The 27,368-nt window shown below is 41.8% G+C and overlaps 1 protein-coding gene and 1 long non-coding RNA gene across 4 annotated transcripts in view; one reads left to right on the top strand and one right to left on the bottom strand.

Moving 5' to 3' along the window:
- MXD4 (MAX dimerization protein 4) overlaps nt 1–18,716 on the top strand; it is a 39,115-nt gene extending 20,399 nt beyond the window's left edge. For all 3 annotated transcript variants that reach the window (XM_080410871.1, XM_080410869.1, XM_080410870.1), the window contains exons 4-6: nt 11,525–11,639; nt 14,748–14,907; nt 15,906–18,716. In XM_080410871.1, the coding sequence (XP_080266997.1) occupies nt 11,525–11,639; nt 14,748–14,907; nt 15,906–16,054 (424 nt within the window). In that variant the 3' untranslated portion in view covers nt 16,055–18,716. The remainder of the gene's footprint in view (nt 1–11,524; nt 11,640–14,747; nt 14,908–15,905) is intronic.
- On the bottom strand, nt 17,476–26,985 carry LOC308073150. Its single transcript, XR_013931933.1, has 2 exons — nt 23,842–26,985; nt 17,476–23,799 (listed from the first exon to the last, which is right to left on the bottom strand). It is a non-coding gene; the product is annotated as an uncharacterized lncRNA (long non-coding RNA).
- Between the last annotated feature and the right edge of the window lie 383 nt (nt 26,986–27,368).

Here is a 27,368-nt window from a genome sequence, read left to right as displayed (position 1 = left end):
TAGCCTTCTCTAAGCATTGTAGTCTCAACCCCCCTCACCCACCCCCACCCCTCCTTTTTTTTTTAAAGATCCTTCCTGTTGGCAGCTGTCCTGAGACACGATGTTCTTGCATAGCATTTTGATGTGGGGAAACAGTCTGATAATTAAAGCCGGTTTCAAGCCATGAGTTGATTTGTAAGCAGCGACTTGCTCTGGGGTGTTGTCAGTCGATAAATGTGTAGCTTGCATGTGCAGAGCTGCGCTGCACCTTGTGCCTTAAGCACCACGGGAGAGGGACATGTATGCTCCCGGGAGCCACTTGTGGGGGAGACCGACCGCATCCTCTTCATCCACCTTCTGGTGAACAGTTGATTTGTGGAAAAATATAGTCACCATCCTGTTCCTGTCTATGTGTAAACCCAGTGCAAACCTGTTGTTACCCAGCTTTTTCTTGTTTAAATAAATGCAGTTCTCTTAGACCTACACTCTACAGTCCTCGACAAATTATTTGAAAGAGCACCTTGAAAGGTGGCGAATAAAAACACACCTATTGCAGAATTGTAGACGGATGTTGTGGGTTTGGATTTGTTGTGTAAATTTGCTTTGCGGTGGTCCACCGCCAGCAAGGACCAAAGTGTTACCGCACTCATTCTTGGGGTTTCAGTGGGGAGCGTGTGGAAGTAGTGTGTACGGCCATGTAACTTCAAGTGGGAATTAAAACCGCTTGATACTGTAACAGCATGATCTTGCAATGACACTTTTCTTATCTAATTGGGTCTGACACTATTTGGAGGTAACAGACAAACTTAAAATTTTAAGTCTCCCTGCAGTGTAATCTAAGAAACTTGAATGCCAGTAAGACAGATGGGTTTGAAAGGTCTAATTTAGGAGGACTGCTAAGTAGCAATATGTGCATTTTAACATGCGAAACAAATGGGTGGAAGGCTGGATGAAAGAAGTATTAAATAAGTTTATTAAAAGCATGGCTGATTATTTTTTTGCGGATGCTGTTTTCAAGTGTGTGCAATGGTATTTCCATCATTTGTGTGTTTCCCTACAAGGCATTGTTGTTTATGTGCCTATGTTGGGTAGGTACTGTGTGATGCTGAGCTTGGGATAGTAGGTGGTACCTCTCTTGCTATTGCTTAAAAGTATTTGAGAGGTTAAAAGACAATCAGTAGATAACAGGCCTAAAAACAGAAGACACCTGAAACAGAAAATCTTTTTCTGTAGGTGTAAGAATTGTTCGTATTTATCTGACATTAGCTTTGAAGATTTAAAATACAGAAAAATGTTCTTCATAGATGAGCAGAACCTAAAGGCTGAAATGCTAAAATATAGGTTGGAATTTCTTTTTTTTTTTTTTGTGCAGGAGAAAAGAAATCCATACAATGGGAAAAATGTACTGCAGCTGTTTCCATAATGTTTGGTTTCTGTTGCCTCAGATTTTTGCAAAGTTAGAGATTTTATTGCCTCTGGCCAAAGAATGGAGGATCCTATACATGTAAATTTGAGATGGTCACCATCCAGGAAAGACAAATGGTATCCAGCTGCCATTATGTTTGCTTGTGATGCTTCTGGGAATCCCTGTACAGCTTGTAAATTCCTATTGATGTTTCCTGTGAAGCACATCTCAAATTTCTGCGTGTTGCTGTTACTTATGGGCAAGACTCGAGACGATGAAGGACTGTTAAACCTTTTGTGGCTGCTCTTCAAATAAGAGCAGCTTAAGATGGTGGGATGGCTGAAGGCTGGGGAAAGCAGTGAGGACAAGCCTGGCTGCAGGGAGAAGTCTAGAAAAAAATGAGAGGGGATGAGGGTGGTCACGTGGGTCCTGCAGCTCTTAATACTGTGGAGCCAGAGGCTACGTTCCCCAGCAGTTAAAACAGGTACCAGTCAGAGCTGGTGGTGTCCCACCTGCCCCAGAGTCCTCGCTGACACGGTCCTGCCTGTGCATTGCCTTGCGTGAGCACTCCTCTGCGTGCCTGCCACGAGCCCATGAAGGAAAAAACTGGTTGGAAACAGAGCCCTGTATTGTGGTTTAGTCGTCTTGCTGGGTTGGTCTGCAGGCAGCTTAAGGCACATGGATGAGCATGTGGTGGGGTGGCAGTGGCTGTGGGGACACCTGTGTCACACCTCACGTGCCACTCTTGACAGCTCGTGCTCACTCTCTGTGGCAGGAGGAGAACCTGAGTGGGTGAAGGTCAAGGAACAATAAGGCAACAGCCGCTAACTGTGCCATAGGGATTTTGTTTCTTCTGCTGGCCAGTGTCAAATGTTACTCTGGGACCCTCGTCAGTCTGCCTGCTTCTGCTGTCAGATACATGCCTGAAGGGACAGCACGTGGGCAGTCTGGCCAGCCACCAGCCGCTGAGGCTCTGGTCGGGTCTCTCTGTGCTGGTGTTCTCTGGGTCGCTTTACAGGGTCATTCTACCCCAAAGCGAGCCTCAGGAGTTGCTGTCATTTGCCTGTCTTTGCTGCCCCTGGCTTACAGCAGTAAATGGACCACCACAGCTCACCCTCCAGTGGGAACTGGAGTACGAGGAGCATCAGAGTTGGCTTGTAGTCATTTTGAGAGATGAAGAGACATTGATGTAGCCCAGAGCTTGTAATTTAGGACAAACAGCTGTGATCGCACTCAGCAGGGAGCTACTGGAGTGATGGAGAAATGAGGGAGAGGGAAAGAGGGCAACGTGGGCAGCAAGGTCTGCCAGGCATCCTCTCTGAGAGTCAGCAGCTTCCCTCTCACAGACGAGCCAGGTGAATACCTGTCTGCAGCTTGCATCCCAGCTGGCTTTCTGCACGCTGCTGCCAAGAGCTAAAGCTGGCCAAAAATGCATACATTTGTGGCACTTATGTTTACTGAACATGTAGGAATAAGTTCTGGTTTCATGCATATGTTTTAAAATGTGAGCAGGACGCAACTTTTGGAAAGTAAAAAGGTAAAGTGTGAAGTCTTGACTCAGCAAGTGGGCTGAAGTGGTACTAAGTGAAAGTAAATAAAATGCATTGTGAATGCTGGCTGCAGTGTGCGTTAATATGTAGTGAAATAGAGAAATATTTTTCAGAGTGATAAAATGCACAGAACGTTGAAATGGTAAGCTGTGTAACAGGAAGCAGAGTTTTTCCTCTGTCTTACTTGAGCATTAGGACCAGCACCAGGATATTTCTGAGCAGTATTCCCATGAAAAGTTGCAGATGACTAAGTTCATAGCAGCACTGGCTCTTTGAAAGCTAGTGATGGTAAGGTACGCTTGCAGCCGTTGCCTTCGCAGGCAGTTGATATCTTGTGTTTGCATACTTCAGAGGTACACCAAGACTACCAGCTAGCTCCCTGGCTGCTAAAGCTTTCTGGCTGGTTTCAGTTTGGCCAAACAGATGTACAAAAATATTCACACTGAAAATACATATAGAGGATGAAACTCCTAGTTAATTCTAAAATAAATAAAGCAGGCCGTTTGCACTGATTGTAGGGCTGTTGCATTTAATTCACTAACAATCACTGCAGTTAGGCACTCATAGCTTTATCTGCCTGTTAGTTGCCACGGCCTTCCCAGGCTTTGCCGATGAAGACATGTGGAACAACCCTTGGATGAATCTTCACCTGCAGCACAAACTTCAGGCTTTTGTTTTCAATATGGAAGAAAAATAGCATTATTGCAGAACACTGTTTTGCTTATCTTTTCTGGGATAATAAATAGCCAAGAGGTTTGCTGTAAGGGCGCTACTGGATTTTCTGATTTTGACTCTGAGGCACTCAGCTGTGAGCAAGCATTTCACACATCTCATAGCGACTGGCACACTGGGTGCCTTGCTATGGTACAGTGCTTTAATACTAAGAGGTTTTCTTTCCTTTTCAATAAAGCAAATTTGTTGTGTAGTTGAAATAGATTGTGCAGCTCAAGTATGAGCTAGAGCCTCTTTTGGGGAAAAAAAACCCCAAACCTATTTGAGGTATCCTTTGTAGAGCAGAAAGTATTTAAAGTGTTTCTGCCTGAAATAAATATGAAAGAGACAGGATTTTATACTTCAGTGGAGTGTTGTTAGCTTCCATTGTATTTAATATTTTGCTGAAGATGTGCTAAATTTTGTCCAGACCACTAATATATAGGCTTCTTCAGAACCATTTTTAGATGATAGAATTTCTATGGTTTCTTAAGATGGAAGTTTATATATAATCTCCTTAAATGCTTTTATAAACAAATGTGTTTTAATTGGTACAGAATCATCTCTGGTAGCTTATAAAAAGTATTGTAGAGCTGTAAATACATCATTCCTGACAGTTCAAGAAAACTGTTAGCTTTAGGAGGAGTAAGGAGTATGCTTGAGTACCAATTACTACTAAGCAGAGCGAGGTATAGAATTACATGTTTACCTGCATTATATGTATGGCCATGATATCCAGGAATATACCAAATAACATGAACATATTTAATTTTCAGTACCATTAAAGCCATTTGCAGTAAAATTATGTCATCACTCAAGAGTGTGACTGTGCACAAAATAAAAAGAGCTGAAGTCCTTAAGAGATCTTGCCTTGCTGTGTCAGGCTCTGCTAAGAAAGGGTGGATGCTGGAGTCAGAAGGCAGGGAGTGTTCCTCTCTATGATTTTATCTTGGTTGCAGGTGAATCCTGAAGTTGCAATGGGGAAGTTTTTACTGCTGGCCTGCATTTCTTAAAAACTTGGAAATATCGATATGATTATGAATAATGATGCTGTCTGTGTGCATCCTGACCTGTGGATGGCACAAGGGATCCAGAGCTTCTGTGTTTGCTGGTTATCTCGGTCTCAAACTTGAGTGCTGCCTGTACGCAGGTATTTGCATTTCATAAATAAAACTGTGAAGACTCTTCCTGTAAAGACATGCACATCTTACAATTGCAGTTAGCTTACTAGTGTATTTTACACTGAATTTCATGTCTGGTAGGGAGGTGGAATCACCTTTCTCTAGGGAGAAAACACAACCACTAGTTCACTGCAGGGGTCTCTGAGCCAGAGTTGTGGGCTTGGCGTGGACTGCCTTGGTTCACAACGTGCCAGGAGAACAACTGACTCCAGAAATGCATTTTTGGTGCAGAGGTTCTTCTCTGACTCTATCCTATTTACATTATTAAGCCAGATTACACAGTCATTGTGCAACAACGAAAAAATTTGTAATTTCTCTGGATTTAAACCTTTGTGTATTAACTTCATTGCACAGTACCAGGACCAGGACAGGTTTGAATGTGGAAAAACAATGTGAAACATGAGAGAAGGAATCTGAAATCCTTTGGAAATTCTGTGCAGTTTGTAATAATATGTCTTCTAGATTCATTTAAAATAGGTTTATGTTCTTTGAAGTGGGGGGTTGTTTGTATTAAATTTGTACTGAAATGGCCTTGTGATAGGGTCTGAGTCTGTCTTGCTTTTTGAACTGGAATGGTTAATGTACAGAAATGACACATTTTTCATTTTCGCATCTATTTCAAATATATCTGTGGTTCTCACTAGTATGGCTTGTAATGATTGCATTTTCAATGTCATTTGAGTGTTTGATCTATAGTGTCATTTTCTTTTCAGAACATCACCAAGCAAGTATATTTAGCAATTGACTTGAGAGTATGTCAACCTCCTGTACACAGAGCTAGTTTAGTAAACTAAATTTGGGACATCTGAAGTACAGACACATGTTCAGCCATGCAAGCGTTTTGAGCATTAAAGCATCTTGCAGAAAGCACAGTTAGGGCCTTCTTGTGAGGCAAGCACTGTTCCATGCCCTTGCATGCTTCAGTGATGCACTATAGTGTGACAGGTATGTTGGGCTGTGGGTGTTGAAGCAACACCACCCTGTCTAACCCAGCCAACTTATGCTGGAGCCAGGATGAAGGGAAACTCAGAGCATGCAGTATGGGAGTATGGACATTTAGTGGCTTTTTGTCCATTTCCTAGCCTTCCAGATTGTTGCCACCTATCAGCTGGAAATGCTGCAGCTCTAAGATGCCCCCCAGTTAGCGGGGACAGCTCCGTGTCTTAACTGGGCAATATGCTAGCAGGAGGGAGCGGGTGTGGACCAGACAGAGCTGTTCTGGGACTTCCCACAGAATGACAAACTGATGGTAAGAGTTGCTCCTTCCCTTCTACAGCCAGCTGTGGGTCAACAGGGAATGGGTATACGTGAGAGAGTTGTCATTCTAATTTGGGGAGGCTGTGGACTGAGACCTTGAGGACGTGCAAGGTGAACACTTGTCATGAGTTTGACTAGTGAGTGCTATGCTCTTGCCCTTGATTGATGAGGAACGCAAGAGCATGGCCCTTTTGATGCTTTCTCAAGGGGTCTCTGGCAGTCAGCACCACCATGTCAACAGCAGGAACTGTTAAGTTTTCAGGTGCAGCTTCAAGGAAATGCCTACCCCATGCTACCTACCATAAACAGGCTCTAGGCAGCATTGTCTGCATCGGTTGCCCAGCCAGGATGGCAGGATTGACAAGTACATTTATCACATGAACACGATGCTGTCACTCTGTACCGTGAGTGTCTGTGGCCATTTAATTTTGCCAAGGCCTGGCTGAGGCATGCCATGCTGAGAAGGAAGCAGCTTGTTTTGATGTGCGTTTTGCCTTTCCAGCTGACTTTGAGCAGATCAGTGGCCTCCAAATAAAGTCTCTAGATTTATACTTGAATGATTGAGGAAACACACCTTTGCTGCTGTCAAAAACCTGTGCAACTACTGCCTGAACAACTGTCTGCTGTCTGAGTAGCTGCAGGCCATTTCTGTCTGCTGTGCTGGACCTATAAAAGCCCTGGAGAGGCCCTGTGGAAAGACTGCAAGTGTATCGGGTCACTCCACAAGCCTACCAGCACTTTATCAATCAGACTGGTACAGATGTAAGTTGCACGGTTGAGGGTGTTTTCCTGTTAGATGAATGGGAGCAGTCCAGTGAGTTGGATGCTACGGCTTTGCAAGCAATCTTTGATTTATATGTTCATAGAAATGTTGATTGGAGGGGCCTCTGAATGTCTATGGCTTTGTCTGGGTAAGAAAAACCTCTGAGGACTGCACTTCTGCAGCCTTTCTGGGCAACCTATTCTGGTTGTGTACCACTGCCCTAGCAAAAAATTTGTTTCCTAATGTCTACCCTGACCCTCCCAGTGCACAGCCATTGCCTCTCGTTACATTATCTGGCCCTACTGAGAAGTATTTTGTTCCCATTGCAAGCGCCCATCAAGTAGTTGTAGGAATTTCTTGGAATTGTTGCAGTCTCCTTGGAATGAGGATTATCCAGTGTGAACAATAGGCTTTTTTGTTTCTTTTTTCTTTTTTTTTCTTTTTTCTTCTTCTTCTCTGCATCTTAGTATTCCATTTCTTGGTGTGCTAAAATTGATTTGCATTTGGGACTTTATACATACAGGGGAGTATATTGATTGTTATTTAATAAACTCATTTAACACAATTTTGAAATTGGTTAGAGTCAAAGATCTTAATTTACGTTTGCATGGCAGCCTTTTTTTGGGAAGTGGTGAACCATAGCTCTTCTGGCCAGCATTGCTCCTGCCTTTTCATAGCCAAGCACTAGTGCAAACTAGAGTCTGAGGACTGAAGGCAGTAAGTAGTCTTCAAATGGACTTCTGATGGCTGTCCTTGTAGTATGGGGAAATTCTTAACACCACTGTTGTGCTGCTTTGTCCCTCCTAGTTCTGGGGCTCCAGGGTTCATTTTGCTACCAGTCCTGAAATACCCAATATTGCCCATAATGGCTTACATGGATTCAAAACCAGTTCAAGGCAATTCCAGCTGGTACCCATTGCGTTAGTTGTCAGCAGGTTGCTTTGTCCTTTATGTGAACGTGATGAATCACCTGACTGCTCCTAGACATGGCCACTGCTGCGGAACACTGACCAAGTCTGTGGGTTAGTAATTCATTTTTATTAAGCATTAGAAGAGCTATAATGCAGATTTATAGGGCCCTGTTGTGAGCTCACTTATGGAGAAACACTGAAGTCTTGAACATCTGAAACCTTTTTATCATCAGACACAAAGGAAGACGTAAATCAGAAGCAGGTCACCCATGCACCTCTTCCCATGCATGGGGCTGTACCCAAAACAGAGGCTTGAGGATTCAGATTTTTGGATGGCTGTTTTTTTAGATCCTTACTTTCCCTGATAAATTCAGTGCCAGTGATGAGGGTGATATTTCTGTGCATCTGCATGAGGTGAGAAAGGTGTCTGCTTCTGTAGGCAGTGGTGTCCTGGCCTGACACCATGCTTTGTGTGGGCGGAGGTGCAACCGTCGGGTTTTGAAGCTGGAGCAGAGCGTAATTACCCAACTTCAACCGGATTTTATGCAGAGAGATCATTACCCCGTTGCTCTGAGATGAAGCTGCTGCCTCATTTTTTGGTTTGGTTTTTTTTTTAGCTTATTTTTTAGGTAGAATTCAAGGCGTTAGCTGCAAAACAGAAAGCAGCTCCGGCTGTGATTACCTCTGTGAGTGCCTTTCCCTCCTCCAGTGGTCACACTCAGCCGAGGAAAAGTGAAAGCTGTCAGGTCCTTGCAGAAAAAGATAGAAATTAGTGCTGGCAGAGTCTGTACACGACAGCATATCTGCTGTGAAGTTTGAGTCCCTTGTTCCTGCTGGTGTGATCTGTTAACATAACATGCCTGAAATGTTTTCTTACATTCTTTACAGTTTTTTCTAAGATGTGCAAAATGAAAAATGTGGAGATACTTACTCCAATACCACAGGAATTATGGTGGGCAGGTTTTCCTTTTTTTTGCATTCACAATCTATGCCATTGATTACATTGTTGTGTTATAATATATGAATTAGCCACATAAACGTGCCTGCATTTATGTAAAGTTCTACATAAAGCTTATGCTTTAAAATCTGTAATGGGTTCATAGCTGCTGAGTAATTAAATGAAAGAAAAAGTCCCTTTACAAAAATAAAAGGTAATGTTAGAGCAGGTCTTTTAGCAAGTGTTTTATTACTTTTAGTGCTATAAATAGTGCCGAGAATGCCTTAAAGCATATTTTTGTAATATTTAGCTTTTTAAAATTCTTCTCATTGGCCAGTTAAAACAGTCTTCTTGGTTTTAGTCCCATGTTCTTCATGGCATTCTGTAAAGTCCTCCTTTACGTGGCTGGCAGGTAACATAAAAGAATTAGTGCTTTTAAAAGGCATGCAGGTGTGCCCTCTGGATCTTGGTAATATTTCTGTTAACTTCCCAGTTGATGGTAAGGAAATGCACTAAATCCTTGCTTTCTCCCTGTGGTAAGCAGACTTTCTTCAAATAGTAATAAGAGGCAGACAAGTTGAGTACGTAGTCTGGTTTCATTAATGTTTTCCAGGATTACAATTAAGTAGATCTCAGATCAACGGTTATGTATATTCCTTATCAGACTTTTAATAGCTCCAAGAATATTGATTGTTCCATTTCAATGTATTTAATTCTCGATTTACTACTTGGATACTATTCTTGTCCTCTTCCTTGCCTCATCCTCCTTTATCTTCAGTCTCCACTTTCTTGTCAGCTGTCTAAATACAGTTGCATCCAAATTGTGCTGAGTGACGCAGATGACTGCATGTCTGTTTAGAGGCCATTTAAAAAACAAACAAAAACCCCTTTAATGTAGTCCCTGAAGCAAGTTTTTTTTTTATTTTAGACACAAAACCAGCCAAGTAGTTGTTTGACATTACAGACACAGAAATAAAAATTTGCCTGATTAGGATTTCTGTATAAATACCAGTGGTCCCTTATTCTGGTATTTCACTATTTTAAAGATCAATGTCCCAGTTTACACATTTTTAATTTACACATTTACCCAATTACCCAGCCACAGGGGTGCTCTGCGATCTGATGGGGCTATTTCTGTGAACACTTACTCAGTCTTTGTTGCTGCTGTTTAAATAAAACCATTTAGATGGTTTAGAGCCTTGTACTGGAAAACAAACCCCAGGCCTAAACAAAAAATCTGTCATCAGTTTTCTCCTGAGAATCACATTTTCACCAATATTCCTTTTTCCCTACGTGACCTGAAGAAAGAATTAGCAGTTTTATAGAAATACTCTTTGATTTCCTACCTCATATGTTGCTCATTTATAGGCAGCCAGAATGAAATGTGTGAGTGTGTAGTCATTACTGTGCTGTATTTAAACTAGATTTTATTTTGCTTTGGAATTTTTCTCCATTAATTCTTAGGTTTTCACATTGCACTAATCATCCCAATTACACATGTGTAATTTGTCATTTGGTGCATATTAAATTCTCTTCAGCTGCATTTCAAACACTGATGCTGAACTCTGGATCTGAACTGGTTGTTCAAAACTAAGTTCATTCTTGACCTGAAGCGTTAAATTTCCTGCAAAGTTTGTTTCCTTCATGCAGCATCGAGCAGATTTGAAAAAGATGATTATTCATCTCACACTTGTGATCCGCTTCACTTATGGTTAGTCCTTTGTGGGGGATGTTGGCATGCTCCAGGTCATTGCTTTGTTCAATCTCTTAACAGGCTGGCAGGAAGGACAGTATTAGAGCTGTTGCTCATGTAAGTGCTTCTGCATCCATTTCTATCTCATTGCAAAACTGTATGGATTCATGTTCAAGAATTGTGCATTAAACCCAGGAAAAAATGTCTTTTGGATTTAACTGTAGAAACACACGCACACACTGTTCCTTGGTTTGCCACTGCCTGTTTTTTGATAGTTGAAGCAAGTGTTTCCTGGACAGTACTGCCAGCTCCTTTCTCAAAGACAAAGTTTGGAAACAAAGTATCTGTAGAAATACCGCTCTGTTTATCCTCTTTTTGCTGATAGATTTGATTAGTCATTGGCAGAGGAGAGATGGCTGAGAGCAGCAGTAGTGATACTTGAGTAACAGAGAAAGCAGGACCCAATATGGCTGAAGTATTTTCTCTTGTGTGTTTATAATAGAGGTTATGGTGGCTGTACAGTGAGAGGAGGAAGGAATGTCTCCTTCTCGGGGGGCACTGTGGGTCAGTAGGTGGGAGGAGAAGGGGCATCAGAGCCTCCCTGTTGCAATGTATTGATAAAACCACGGCTGGAAGCAGCTCTGAGCTGTGCAGAGCTGCATGAATGCCCTCACCATGTGTAGTAGGAGTGTGTCCTACTGCATCAGGCAGGGATAATGGGGGAGAAGGGAATCAGGGTGTGCAGCCTCCCTGCTCCACCCCCCAAGCTCTGTCTCAGCCTGCAAAAATCAGTGGCTTTCAGTGAAGTCCCAGTTTTTCTTCCTTACCCAGCCATAGATGCAGCCTTGCCTGGATTTCTCAGATCTCTGAGCGCGCTCCCCCTTCGTTAAGATGGGACTAACCAGACTGAGCAAACTGCTTTGAAATATAGGTATGAAACTACCATTTGAATGTGCCAAGCAACATTACTGCATTTCAAGTGACCTTTCGGTCTGAAACTTTGCCAAAGGGAGGGAAAGGAAGCCACCGTTGAATCAAGTTCTGCACAGAGATCCTGCAAACAGATGGTATTTGCATATAGGATATGCTGTGCGGGTGCAACTTTACTACAACGCTGTTTGTTTTTAATAATTTCAGGCGGGCTAAACTCCGGCTATATTTGGAACAGCTAAAACAGCTTGTGCCTCTTGGGCCGGACAGCACCAGACACACCACTCTAAGTCTGTTGAAAAGAGCTAAGATGCATATCAAGGTAAGAACATTTATCCATATTTTTATTTCTTTTAACACAGAATCTTCCAGAATGTCTATCCATAGAGAGGAAACTAATTTTCACACAAAATCCATATCCATATGTACAATCTTCTGGATATATATTGGCCTTTATTAACTGCAAGCATTTCAGCTGCAGTAGCAAGGTTTTATGTTTTTCAATTTACCCTGCAGTCTCAGATACATACAATGGTGATTTTGTGATTTTTGCTTAGTCACTAATGGCTTATATTGTATTTTTAAAAAAATGTGTATCAAAGCTGGTCTTTGTGAATATATTTGTTTTTTAAGGACTGAGGAAAGTAGGATTGTACTTGCATTGATTTCAGTGTAAAAAGCCAGATCCATTAATGAATGAAAAAACTGATGGAGTCAAAGAGATTATAGCTACTAGTAAGCCCCATCCCACATCTTGATAGCCAGATGCTGGAGCATTTGTCAGTCGTTTAAAAGAAACCAAAAAAGAAATGCAGTTTCCTGTTAGTTGCTGCTCCCCTTGCACGTTTCATGGGTGTAACAAATTTAAAACAAAAACCAACCCAATATCTTGCTTGTGATCCAGCAGCAGTGCCAGTTATACGTTTGCACAGGTAATTCAAATGAAATTGTTCCTCGGGCTTCCTCTCTCCTAAGACACCTTCACTCTCATTTTCACTGTCATCGTTTTCAGGGGAACAGGGTTATATGCAGAAATAAGGCAAACAGGTACTGAAATCAGCTGCTGTGTCCAGGACTGTAATTGATGCATCTGGCATTCTTGCAGTGTTATAGGAAAACAGGTCAAGAAGAGAGTCAGGAGGGGTTGGACACTGCCAGCAATCTTGTAGTATTTTGGGTAACAGCCTGCTGTACAGCATTAAGATTGACAGCAGTTGCAGAAGAGGGTGTAATTCATACAGAGAATTAAAGATTAATTTAAGCAAAACCATTCTTGTGAACAAGTTTACTGAGCTATTTCCTCAGCTCTTACAAGCACATTTACCCCAGCTGGGCAACCCCTGTTTTTACCATTTGAGATTTTGGCCTCTTGTTTATAATTCGGGCTAACATGCGTGAAAGGCACTGCATGTGTTTTTTGTCTTGGGCCGCCCCCCTATCGTGGGCTTATGCATACAAATTGAAAAGCTGTTTTTACAAGTGGCAAGTGTGAGAGATTAGCCATGTAGTTACCATTTCAACTCCTGATGAAAAAGGCTAGGAACACATTCTTTCCAAGTCCGTTGTGCACAGTACCAGGTACTTGTTTTCTGACAACTGGAACTGAAGTTTAACTTTCTTTGTAAGATTTTAGCTGAGCCTACCCTAACTGGGTTGCCACTTAATTGCTCTCCTTTGTCAGGTCAGCTACCTCCCCACTGCACTGGCAGAGCACGTCAGTGTCTGTCTGCGATTTCTAATACAGTCATTACTTTTGAACTTTTCACACACACAGACACACCAACCCACCCCCACACACACCCCTCACACCCCCACAGACACCACCACCATCCCCACCCCCCCCCACCCCCACCCCCTCCACCCCACACCCCATATATTGAAACTTGCCCCTAACATTTTGCACGGTTTCGACTCTCCTGGATATGAATCACTGAGTTCACTCCTAAAATAGTTGTTAAGAGTTTGGGATTGCAGCCAGGAAAATACAGGAAAAGGAAATCTGATCAATTGGCCACATTTGGTTTGTTGTGTACATGGATGTACCAACCCCTTTTCTTATTACAACATTGTGTATCCACATGATGCATATCTACGTAGCATATTGCCTGGGAGGGGGCTTAATATGAGGTTGCAGAGTTAGATTTCATTCAGCCAGGAAACTTCCCAGTTCAATAGTGTCAGTTATTTTTTCAAAGATAAATACTTCTGCTTTCAGGCTTGCATTGGAACAGCAAAATCTCTGAAATTGTTTTGCCTTGTGGTTTGCTGTGCACTGTCCCACCCCACTCTCCTCAGGAAACCAAGCATAGATTCATTCAGAAGGCAGGAATTGCCAGCAGCTGCGTTCACTCCCTGCACATCTCCCAAATCTCAGTGGTTGTGTAAACACAGCTCACAGAGAAATTCGGTCTGTCTTATAAGTGCTTTTACGGCTACAACCTGTAATTTACTTCATCAGTTAGGTAATTTTTTAAAATATTGTAAGGTGTTTTGATTTGTGTGTCCTTCCTGCTTTTGATCCCATCATACTCATTACACTTTCTTCCCTAATTGTATAGTAATTTTTTTTTTAATGGCTATCAGTGATTTCAAAGAGGGTTTGGTTGAAATGTCTAAAGATACTATTTCTGTTACTGCATTTGGACCAACAGTGCAGCACATTTTACCAGGTGTGAAGTATTTGTTCTATTTCCAAAATTTTCCTTCTTTTATTCAAGCAGAGGGGAGATATTAGGTAGATCTTCCACAGGCAGCTTGCTGCGAAGTTTTGGATTAATACCACTGATGTTGAAGGAGGTTATCACAGAATTATCATATTTGCTCTGTGAAAATTGAAGGAAAAAATGCAAGAATGAAGAGAATTGTTAGTAAATTCCTCCTACTATATGTAATCAATACTGCTTATTGCTAATGAAGCTTTTTAAATGCTAAAAGTTTCCATGGCCTATAGTAGAAGGGAGAGCATTCAGGAGGCTCGCAGTGGTCCTTTATGGTGATGTCTCTTATTCCACCTAAGGAGGCGTTACGTTCTAACTGCAACCTGAGCTGCACGCTAGTTACCAAAAATGATGCCAGTTTTGCCTGACAAAATGATTTAAATATTCCCCACAACCAAGGCAACAATAATTCCATCTTGGCTGAGGAATGTCTGCTAGTGGCAAGAGAGTCTCTGAGGGATTTCCCCCCTCCCCCTCCCCTGTATCCATGTATCTTCTTGTGAAACAAATTCAGCTATGGCCTAGCTGGCTTAAATTGCACTGACCTCTATAAAATGGTAACAAAAAAAATCATAATTTAAAATGTAATTTTAATTTTAAATTAGTTACATAAATTGCTTTCAAATTACTGTTTATGAGAAGATCTTGTTACTTATGGTTTTAGTAAGCATTTAGTAAGAATTGTCAGCTTACTATTTTTCTCTCCCTTTAAGAAATTGGAAGAACAGGACCGAAAAGCTCTAAATATTAAAGAACAACTACAGCGGGAACACCGCTACCTCAAACGCAGATTGGAGCAGCTATCTGTGCAGGGCATGGAGCGTATCCGCACTGACAGTATGGGATCAACAATATCCACTGACTCTGAACAAGGTAACTGAATAAGGGCTTCCCAAAGGGAGTTGCAGGAGCAGGAAGGAAAAGGGAAGTAGGGAATCAAGAAGACATTATTTAAAACTAAAATCAAGCTTTCAGCAAAACCCAGACAAAATTGTTCCATTATGTGATTTGCAGAATAAAAACCTACTACATCTTTTCTACAGACTTTGAAAAATGTTTTTTCTAATCTATTTTGAAGTTGTTAATACTGCACGTATTTTTAAAGCTATTTATACTGCGTGTGTTTTTGCCAGTTTTTTAAACAATTACCATTTAATGTTCTGAATTTTTAGTGTAATTATTGGTAAGGCTGGAATAATATTTTCTTCTTGGAAAAAAGAGATCTTATTGGTCTTAATTCATTTGTATGAATAAATTAATTCCACATCATTTATTGTGAAATTTTAAAATATTTTCTGTGTAACAATCACCGAGTGTTCTCTACATTTGGTTCTCATTTAAGACAGAGCTCTTCAAGCTGCCTGTCACCATTTCTTATTTTCTCATTTGAAGTTTTTCTGTGCCTGAACACTAGCACAGGCTGACTTATTCGGGGCCTGTGGCAGATGAGTTGTTGGTCACGGTGCAGTTACTGGTGGACAGATGGCCACACCACAGTCACTACTAGCTGACACCTGTATAGGTTGGAATTACTATGAACAGTGCTGCAGTACTATGGCCTTTGAGAGTCGGTTTTGTTTTAGTTTTTTTTTAAATCAGTGTCGATGCACAGGTTGGAACAGTTCTGGGACAGCATTTGGTATTGATGTCATGTAGTATATTTATGTGGATGAGGACAGAAGGGATTTTAATTCTCAGGTGGACAAGGTGATCCCTTCCTCAGGAATTACTGTTCTAGTTCCTTTGGTTTTTTTAATTACAGCAAATGAAATAAGATTCAGGTTTCACCCGAACATTGATTGACACTGGTCCATGATTACTTGCTACAATCGCTCTCTTTCTGAAAATGTGCCTTCTTATGTTTTCTTTAGAAGTAGACATTGAAGGAATGGAGTTTACTCCAGGTGAAATGGACAGTATTGGAAGTGCCAGTGATGCTGAAGACCACTACAGTTTGCAAAGCGGTTCAAGTGATGGAGGTTACACACATTCCCGCAGACTGAATGCCAGGCTCTCATAGTGCCTGAGTTACCCGTTCAACTCAGGACCATCTGACTGAAGCACTTATATATGAATATTCCAGAGGTGTCAACTGCCACTCTTCCGGGAAACCCCAACCACAGTACTCTGACATGGAGGTTTCTTACCCACGGTTCCCTGCACTGTAACCACAATATTAGATATTGTAAATCATGGGTATGCTGCAGAGAACTGTGGTTAGGTACAGTTGTGACTTAAAGCTAGCTTAATGTAGCCATACTGCAAATTAAAGAAAATAAATTATGTCATTCCATTCAAAAAGTATTAAATTCAAACTGTTGGAAGCACGGCGTAAGGGAGTTTGACAGTTATTTTGATTTTGCAGAAACCATTTTCAAACATGGAAGTATAAATGTAATCTACAATGTATTAGGGATTCAGAGATACAAAAGCCTGAAACTACTTTTTGTGGTACTTTTTTCATGGAAAAAAACCAAACCCAAAATATCTTGAACGCTGTATAGCGGGCTTTACAGAGTAAATTCTTTCAGCAGTTGTTTGGGTGAAGCAGGCAGATAAATCTTCAAATCTCAGATGATCTTTAGAAAAGGTCATATTTACAAGTCACTACTGTACTTCAAAACGGGGGAAAAGCCAGCTCTAATAATGACTTCATGTGGGATGATCTCAACTTTCTTTTGCTTTTTTGTATTCAGTATCCAACCAGCAGCAAATCATTCTATCCATGTTAATGGGAGTAGTAGAAAGCAACACTGTAAGTTTAACCTGTTATCGTGGAATGGATGACATTTGAAGCATTTCAGTTGTTTTTTTGGGTTGTTTTTTTTCATTTCTTTGTCTGAAGAATACAGAACTCAAGTGATCCAGTTTGTGATAGTTAATCTTTCCTTGCAAGGAAATGAAATCTCTGTTCGCTTGTATTTTTTTTTCTTTTCTTCTATTTACACATGTCAATACATTTTTATGGAAGGCATGGCTTAAAATTACAGTATTCAGCTAGAAGTTAATTAATTTTTTTTCTTTTGCACACTATAATTGCATTTTCTATTCTTAAAAAAAGTGCAAAAAAATTAAAATGTATGCTGTAAAACAGCAAAGTTTATTTAGTACTCATCAAGCTGTTCAGAACATATTTACCCAAATTGTAGCAATACTATGAAGATGTATTTTAATACAACTTCTGCTTAGTGAAGTCATTAGAGCTTGGCTTGCCGGGTAAGAAAAAAATGGACCAGTCTTTGCATTATCTGTTTAAAGAAGGTCTTTTAAAAAAAAAAAAAAAGAAAAAAAAAAAAAGAAAAAAAAAAGAAAAAAAAAAGAAAAAAGCTATAAACACTTTTAGGGAAGTGATTTTAGCAAGTGTAGTCTATATTTCCTGTAAGAGATTTTGTATTATATTTTCCTAAATGTTCTCATTTACTTGTATAGGGAGGGGAATGGTACAGACCCAGACCAGAGTCTCAGGGACTCTTCACCTTTGTCATATTGTGCCTTGGTGACCATTTATGTATGCCTCTCCTTTTCATTGTTTAAAGGACAACTAAGCTTTGTTTCAAGGCCCTCTGTTCAAATGGTCAGTTGTCCACCTTCTTATGGATGAAGCAGAGAGGTGTATTTATATCTTCACCCTCTCACAACAGATTCAGTGTGGCTTTAAGTAAAATCGTAAAATTAGGTTTTGGTGCGAGGGTTAATTGTCTTTATATGAGCCCTCCCTTGGATTCTTCAGCACCCAAATCTATATTTTGTTAGCTTATAAAGTCAGAGTCTCTGTGAGACCAGTGCTCAGTGGCTAGGGAAACACAAATGTACTGTGTAAGGCTATGGGATGTCCAAGTGTGGTGCCATTTTTAGCATTCAGATACAAGACCTCATGACAGACTGACCATAGTGATCAAAAACAAAGATTCAGTTGTTCTTTCAACATCTGACATACATGTCCTCCCTTTGGCTCTTACAACACGGAGTAGAAATATGAATACATTTTGTGGCAGCTTACAGATCCTTGTTTGCACTCTCGCTTACTGCTTGGAACTTGCCAACAAGGAAAACGTACACATTTAATTTACATAACCTAATGGATGGCCACTCCTACTTTGGCTCTGGGGAGGGGCCTAAGGTTATAAACTCTGGCAGCTGAATAAGAAAATAATTAACCTTTTCTGTGATGCAGGTTTTGGTATTACATGCTATACACCTTGCATATTACTAAAATCCTCATTGTTGGGGAAAGCACACAGCAATATACTCATTGTGTGTAGCTGACAAGCAGCAGAAATTACTAGCTCCTTTGGTGCATATGTAACTAATTTCCAAATCGTGGAAAAAAAATAAGAGTTTACTTTAACACACGACTGTTAACAGGAAAAAAAAAAAAAAGCGGCTAGTATATTGTTGCTGTTCATTTATTATATAATGAACACATTCGTGAATTGTAAAGTGTTTCCTTTCATGACAAGCAGCTCTTGCACAGAACCTCGTAATGAAAAGAGATTTGAAACTTACAGAAGGAAAAACGAGATTTTAAATTGAACATTATTGTACCTTAGGTCGACCTGAAATTTTCCTTTTAAAGATGAATGTGCTAACTTAATGAGTTCTTCCACGCTGGGTATCCATGGCTTTGTAGATCTTATATTTTCAATAAAAATTACTCGAATAATCTTGAGTGGAAATGAAAAGGGTTTATTTGTTTTTACTTTTTCAGTTATTATGGCTGGGGGCTGTTATGCCAGTAAAGAAAAATGACACTGTGCTGCCTGTGTCATTCTCCCTCAAGTGCAGCCCAGGTTCAGGTGGTGTTTCCAGGCACAGCTCACTTCTCTGCAGCATGGACAGAAGCAGCCCAGCCCAGCCGAAGGCCATGGCACAACTGTTTCAAGTGTGGCTTTGGCGGCTGCTTCGGGTGGCCACCTGTCCCCTGAGCAGTGCTGCAGTCCAGTCCTGCCCTGGGCAGCCCCCAGTGACAGCTGGGGCTCTGACATTCCTTTAGGGACATGACTAATCTGCTACTGAGCAGCCACTGCAGTGCTACCTGTGGCCATAGCACCTCGGGATGCAAATGGTGGTCTATTTTTATTAATTTTTTTAAGCTGCGCATTTGTGCATGTGCTCTGTGTGTGTGCATGCATGCATGCATCTGTGTGTGCGTGTGCAGCTCTTTCTCTGCAATCACAACATGACTGCAAAAAGCATACTGCTTGCTGCAAGATTAAATGCTACCACTGCCTTGGCAGCTCTGCCATTTTGTGTTGTGGCTGTGCTTTTAGCAGGTGAGGAGATCGCACTGCACAGTTAATCTATTTTTCTCTGCAATTGCCACATAGGAAAAGAAGGAGTAGGCACAAGATTACAGGGCTGCTAGGTCTTTTCCTCTGTGGAAAAGGCTCTGGAGAGATGAAGTCATCAAGAAGTTCTTTTTATGGAGACACAGAGGTTTGGCCTGTTTCCTGAGGGGAGAAGAAAGGCAGGGCTTTCCCTTGCAGCATGCAGGTGTCTGCAGCATACACGCCTCTTCGTTGCTCCTGGGTTAGCTCTTCCTCTAGCTCCATGAGTGCACTGTGTCATCACAGGAAACAGCCACAAAAAACAGCCTAAAATGGTTAGCTTTTTCTGCAGATTCTCCACCGCAATTAGGAGGATGAATCCTCCCTCACACCCATCCTTTCTCTGCCCGACTGATACCCCGCAGCCCATTGCAGCTGATTGATTTCTCCTCTGAAAAGAGCAGGGTTTGGCCAGCAGAAACAACACATTGCTAACCAGAGACCAGATCCTGTATTGTCTTGTACAAAAACCAAACTCGGTTCTGAGTAAGTTTTACCAGATTAAAGCAAAAATAAAAAGGCTGCCCAAAATCAAAGAGGACAGTTTTTCATCTGTTGTTTATAGACGAGTTTCTATCCCAATTTTTTAGTGTGCGATTTGGGGAGGAACAAAAAAAATGTAATACAACTTGCATCTAACTTGAAGAATTAAGACTTTTTTTCTGACCTTAAAACGGTGTTAATTTTTTTGACGTGGATGACTATGGGTTCAGCTATACCCCACACAGCCTAACGTCATTTTGAATTTAAAAAGAAAGTTACTTCTGCTGATCTACAAATAAATTACTGTGATAAATACCAGTGCTCTGAGCATCCGACTACACTCTGCATAATCCATTTCAGTGGGTGAACTTAAATGCCAGAAGAAGAGAACTTGGAAAATGGAAAGAGGTGAAGTTGTGTGTGCGTGAGCTCTGCCTGCAGACCTGCTCCCGTTGCGAGCCCTGGGGCATGTACTTACGCTTTTCTTGGAGGTATTTACAGCAGTCTCTTCTATGTGACAAGAGATTCTTTCACCATTTTACCAACTTTATAGCAGACTGGTAATGAGCGGTGAAAGTTTTCATCCTTGCAATCAAAGAAACACGTTTTTGAAGAGCAGCACATCATCACAGCTTTTAATCAAGTAATATTAATTTTATACACTGCATTTTATGATGGTGTTGATAAAGGAACATCTGCAAAACATTACTATTTCAGCAATCTTTTAATTTTTTTTAACAATCAGAGGCCATTGGTTGTGTGTGGTAAGAGCCAGTAACAGCACTGATGCCTAATCCACTAACTTGCACTTTCCAGAATTGGTGGAAGGAGAATTAAATCCCTTTAGATACTCTTTAAGGAAAAGCTGTACTCCCTACAAATACTAATGGGGCAAACACATCAGAAATCAATTTCACCAGCAATTAAATGAGCCAGTTTGCTTAAGTGACTGACTAAATGCACTGTTGTTAATTGGTAGCTGCAAAAGAAACATCCAAGTGTGTTGCGTAACCTAGAATTAAAATGCAGGGGATATATGAAACAGAAAAGATCAGAAACCATTTGGTCACCTTGGCTGTTCTTTCTACCGAAAGTATTGTAAAGCAACCCCAGCAAAGGATTCCTGCGGAGGCACATCCAGCCAGAGACTCACCCATGGGCAAGTGAAGGCGCTCCAATTGCAGAGTTTCTTCCTTCCGTTTTGCACCAGAGGCGTAAAATGTGGTCACACACAATTTATGTCATTGAAAGGGTCTGTGCAATCTGGATTTCTAAGTGATGAAATTTTGGTGCACATGAAGCACTGACAGAGAGCCTTCTGCTGTTTACCGGTCAAATTGTTACCTGAAGGTGTTCGCGAGCAGGTTCTGTGCCAGAGCCAATGGGTCCCAGAGCCAAAGGAATGGTTTGTAGTCTGTGAGATGTATTATACTGTACAGATTCATTTGTACGCACGTACATGGTGCTTGCTACATTCTGTAGCACACAGAGTATTGTGTTGTATCATTATCTCATCATAATACAAATACAGATTTTTATACCATTTTGTTGTGGTTTACATTTTTTTTTAATTTTTCATCATTTGGTTTTTGTGTATAGCATTTCTTTTTTGCAGATCTTTACGTACAGGCTTAATGACTATTTCATAAGGAGGTCATTGAGGTTTAGCAATTCAAATTAATAGTCTGGTATGAAGGCTGGAGTGCTATTTAAACCTAAGTTCTTTTACATATGTTGGCCCAATGCAACCCCAGTTGTCTCTAACCATAGGTGCTGTATAAATTTCCACTATTACATTTCTGAAAACAAACCAACCTGTAAAACAAAGTGCAAATTGAAATGCATTAACGTCTGTTCTAAGTAATTATACTTGAAATCATTCCAGCTCTGTACAAGACAGGAAAAAAAATCATTAAAAGGCAGCCTCCAAGTTTTGTGTGTGTATTTTGTCAAATACAAAATTCAGATCAGAAGTGATGTACAGCCAGACAAAAATGAGCATTTTCGTTTGGGAGAGATGAGAGGAGGGACAGAACTGAAATGCTTTTGCAAATTGCATTGTTATACTCAACCCTAGTGTGTGACATCCACTGGGTTTTGTTTCAGTTTGTCATGCACATTGCACTTAAATACAGTGATGTCTTAAAAATATAGAAATAACTGAAATCATAGCTCATCAATATGTTTATATTTGATTCAAATATGCTGAGCTGCTGAATCAGTAAAAATATTCACGCACAAAGTAATCTATTTTTTATCACAGCTTTCTTTGAAATTACTACTATCAGAGAATAAGTATAAAATACAGTCCAGCACATTACTAACTTACTATAAATTAATTAATCTCCGAAAGGAAAAAAGCTGTAATAAACTTCTAGCAGTGCTATATTTTGGGACAGCATTTAGTACAAGAAAGAACTGCATGGGGTAACAGAATTATGACAAATGTGGCAGCATTATTTTTGTAAATCCTGTACAGTTCATGACCTGTACAGCTTCTTTTACATTTGTAATGTCTTATGATTTGTTTATAAGAAAAGTAAGTTTCATCATTTTGCTCATGATAGATGTTTCAAATTTAATATTAAAAGTTCAGAAGCTTGCCTTGCCTATCAGGATGAAAATGTTTTGTCAAAGCCTACTGAAATGGAAAAGAGCCTTAAATTATAACCAGATTCATGATGATATAACTATCAGCTTGCTCTAAAAGAGGTAGTTTAAAGTGGTTTCAACGGCAAAGTTCTCAGTTATTATTGCAGAAACTGTGAATTACCCGGTGTTTTTAAGGACTGTGTCATGGCAAAAAAGGTACGATTATGGTGCGGCAGACAGGGGAGGAATGGCGGGCTGGCACTGCTGCTGCCAGAAGAGCTGGGTTTGGAAGAGGAGGGATTGCTGCTGGTACGAGGCCAATTTCCTCTCACCTGCTGTGATTTTACACGCCTCAGTCTGAGGACACAGCTCTGTAAAAGCCCCAGAAAGCTTGCTCTCCTGTGTCAGTGCTGTGCAAAGGAAACACTGCCCCACTGGGGAGGAGCTGGCTGGAGCCTGACTGGAGAGAGGGAGCAGAGCAAAGAAGCAGGAGGGAGCAAGCTGGTGCTCTGCAGTCCCTGCTGAGGCTCCTGCTGAGTCCTGGTGTACATTCCCACACAAAGGTTCCGTTTCTAATGAACAAAACTCATTTGCAGACAGCCCAGCTGATCTGCCCCACCCAAAGTTTTAATCCAAAATAGGGTCAGAAGAGTAAACAATTTTCTAGGAAAAAAAAAAAAAAAGCACCTTGTGCATCATATATCTAAATATACTAGGGGTGTTAGCCCAAACATGTAGGAGCTTCTTTTGTATTTACGGCATTGAATCCAACAAAGCTGAAGAAAACTAATCACTTTGACCTGCTTTTCTGGGAATACAAGGTCTCAGAATGAAATCTACCATTCCTCTAGAGAGAAGATATATGTGCTTGGGAGAGAAAGCAAGCTGGTGCCAAATTCCTGTCTTCTGACTTTGTTTTATAAAAGTTCACATGGCACTTCAAAAGCTGTGCGTAATTCAGAAGATAAATTTGTTTAAAGCAATCAATTACCTTTTAGGACAAGGTGTTTCCAAAGAGTGGTTGCTACTCTAGCAGTCTGCAGCAGGGACCTTAACATCCTGCTGCTGCTAGCAGATGTGCAGTATGATGCAAAATGAAAAAGCTTCTATACACTTACATTTCATCAGCTAAAAACTTACTTCTGTGTCTCCTCTGTGGTTTTTTTTTTTTTCCACACAACAAAACAGAACAAAACCAAATCCTAAAGCAGTAATAAACAAACCATTTTTATAAGTTTTTAATCTGACAGATGCATCCCAGTGGGAGGGTTTATACTGGCCAGCTGCAATGCCTATATGGTGGCAACTGCACTGCTTGACTATGTTCTACAGCCTTGGCTAATGGGTAACCGATAGCTTCTCTCTGAGGTATCAGGCACAACAATGTCATATTTTGCAGTGGAACAAATGCAACATAGCATCGATGGAATAGTGCAGAGCTTGCAGACATCCTTCCAGAAATGTCTATGTCTTAATCTGGGGGAATCCACCATAAAATGGCTTGTAAAGGCAATATGCTATCCAAGCAACCCCTCCAGTTCTCGGACACAGATGCAAAACAACTGCTCCTAGAATGGGGAAAAAAAGGGTAAGGTAAGCCTTTAATTATATTTTGACTAAACATGACCAAGAAAAAAATGAATCAGAGAAAAACAATCTTGACCCGTAAGAGGCTACAAAAGCAAACACTAAAGCACGTGGGGCTCTGGTTGGGTGGGGAAAGGGGCTGTAAGAAATTTTGAAGATGTATTTGTAGCATGTTTGTAGGGCAAGGCTGTTGTTTCATCTCTGCCCTAAAAGCTGATCAATTTTCTAACAAATGAAAATTTGTTTCCCATTAGAGGCTTGTTCTTTCAAAATGAGAATTTTAAGTGCATAATGTTCTGACCTAAAATATTTCAATTCTAGCCTGAATTCCTATGCCAGCGGGGATTATGAGATCATGCTGTCTGTCAGCTCCTCTTTTGTCCATCTGTTCCCCTCCTCCTTTCCTTGATAACTTTTGAATCTTCTGGCTAATTTTCACCAAATTTGTCAAAGCAGAGATGGGATGGAGGCTGCAACAATAATCTGTGGGGAAAACTTTCACGAAAATTCCATGTCCTGGTTGAAAGAGAAATAAATTATTTTCTGCACTGAACGTGCCCAAAGGCTGGCCCAGTTGAGCTCTTCACTGTTTTCGAGAGGTGGCTACTGTCCAGCATGTATATAGCTCCAAACCAGCTACAGAATGAGCATATAGTCCTGCTTGCCCTGCCACGCAGATGGAGATGTAGGTTTTGTGAAGGGCCACGAGGGAGGAGGGATCTCATATGCATGTGAGTTCAGAAGGAGGGAGAGAAACTGGTCACACAGGGAACTGGAGGCATTAGTTGCTGCAGTCCAGATAGACAATTTGATAGACAAAAGATAGACAATCTTTTATCAGTCGTGTCTTCTTTCATCTAGGATGTGGACTTCAGTAGCTGAGCTGAATTGATCTCAGGACAGCAGAATTTTAGAAAGTTTTCTAGGTGTTTAAGATTCACTTTTACTCAGTCATTTTTTAAATGAGCAACACTGATATTTCTGTAATGGAAAAAAAAAATTACTGTGAAGCATAACCCTCCAAAATACTATTGTAGGACAAGCTGATTTTAGTGCAAGTAACTGACTGAACTGAAATGGCATAGTCTTATGAAATAAGCTAGTGAATGCTTTTGTTCCTTCCCCATCGGAAAAGATGCAATGCACTCTTATCTGCAAGAGGATTTGAAAACTTCAGCTAGCCTAAATTGCAGCTGCATATCAGGCTGTAATCTGATGGGGAGGAATTCAACACTACAGTTCTTTTTACCCATGAGAACTGACTGTCAGGTCAGGGTTTAATTTAAAAGTCTTGCACAGACCACATTATACCAGAAATCAACATGCTGCACTTTGCAGGCGATACAGGTGCTGATTTTGATCTAGAAAACCTCATGCAAGACAGTCTTAGCTCTGCTCAGCTGCAAGGTTGCTCATTTCCCTGTGTTGATTAATTTCAACAATTTCATTAAGTGAGATTAGAAAACTGCACATTTCGGACATGTAGTGGGAGGGCTCAGCCACCCACATACTGACTGGGTCAATGCCTCATCAGGGTGAAATGGAGAGATAACATTTCTGGATGCAATGAATGATTTCTTTCTGGAATGACTGGCCTTAGGAACCACAAGAAAAAAACTCCACTCGGAACTTAGTCTTCAGCAGTGCAAAGGACCTAATTCAAGAGCTATTACTGGCTGAGCTGCTCCATAGTAGTAACCATAATATAATTAAGCTTAACACTGTAAGAAGACAGCAAGACAAATAAAGCAAATGGATACTCAATTTTAAGAAAATGACCTATGCAAAAATGGGGGAAAATGCCAGAAAACCCTAAATGAGCAGTTCAAAAGCAAGAAGCCTACAAACACTCAGAAGACTTAAAAAAATACTGTACTAGAAGCCCAGGTAAAACGTCTGCCACAAACAGAAAACAGTGGCCCAAACCTCCCCCTACACGACTCAATGAGAAAGTTAAGGAGGCTATTGCAAGGCAAGTAGGGGAGCCCAGAAAAATGTGGCACGCAAAATGTAAACAGGAAATGAAGATGGCTAAACCCGAAGAGTGGCTGGTAAAGAACGCTCAAACTGTTAAGTGAAAAATTTACATGATGCTCGACTCAGAAGCAGACCTCACAATGCACAGGAGGTCCTGCAGTCATTACTGAGAGCTTTCTGATGGCTGCCTGGGCAGCAGCAGCCAAAAATCCAAGAAAACAGGGAGCATTGTTAAGGAAGAGTATTGGAAACATGGGTTTTGTAGAAAACCTTGGTGCACCCACACCTTGGGGACTGCATGCAGTGTTGTCTCTGCACCTCAAGCAAGGCACAGTGATGTTGTAAAAAGTTCAGATGGAATAATGGAGAGAATGGAGCCCTTGTTTTGCAGAGGCCCGGTTTTGGAACTCTCCAAACTGGACAGGACAAAGCTGAAAGGAAATGTGCTGGTGGTTTCCGAATTGCTGTGAAGGCCATAGATAAGGTAAACGCACAAGTGGCATTCACCAAATCCCGCAATGCTAAAGCCAGGAGTCATCTGACGGGACTGAGAGGGTTAAAAGGCAATTAAGGAAGTGCTTTTTTTAAGCAGCAGGTATCAGTGTTCTGGAATTTGTTGTGGAGTTTTGTGGGGTATCTGCGGGTTCTGAAAGGCGTTAGACCAATTACGTCCGCGAACAAATACTAGAAGACTACGCAGGGATGGATCACCAATACAGCAACCCAACCGCGGACACAGAGGTGGTACCAGTGGCCTCCATTAGCCACGTCTCTCAGCTTTGCGCAGGCTGGTGGCCACGCAGGTCTGCGGCCCGGTTTTGGTCAGAGGCGAGTAAGGTCCAACCGCAGCGAGGCCTCCTCCATCCCCTCCCTCCCACATGCTGAGCGCACCAGGCCCCAGGCCCAGGACAGGCTGCGGCTGAGGGGCACGGGGCGGGGCGGGGCGCGGGGCGCTGGGCGCGGGGCGGGGGGCGGGGCGGGCAGCCTGAGGCCGGCGCCCTGAGGAGCACAGTTGCCCAGCCGCCGCTTGCCCGCCCACGTGACGTCACTGGTAAGCGGGCCGACACCGCCCAATCCCCGCGCGGGAGGCGCGCGCAGGCGCACGCGGCGGCTGGGCGTGGCGCTCCGGCCGGTGCGCAAGGGAGGCCGCGCGAGAGTAGCGCGTGGCGGGCGTTTCGAGCGGTTGGCTCGGGGGCGCGGCCCGCGCGCTCCCTCAGTCTTCCCGCCATTTTCTGCGCCCCTCCCCCCTCCCCTCCGTGCAGTCGCTGAGGCAGGAGCGCTCTGGTGAGTAGCGGGCGGTGTGGGGTCGGGGCTCGCTCGCACCGGGAGGGGGACAGCCGCCGCCGCACCTCTTCTCCCCTCCGGCTC

This window comes from Falco punctatus (genome assembly GCF_963210335.1).
Source record: "Falco punctatus genome assembly, chromosome: 1".
In the NCBI taxonomy this organism is placed as follows: Eukaryota; Metazoa; Chordata; class Aves; order Falconiformes; family Falconidae; genus Falco; species Falco punctatus.
This window is presented reverse-complemented; position numbering and strand designations above follow the sequence as displayed.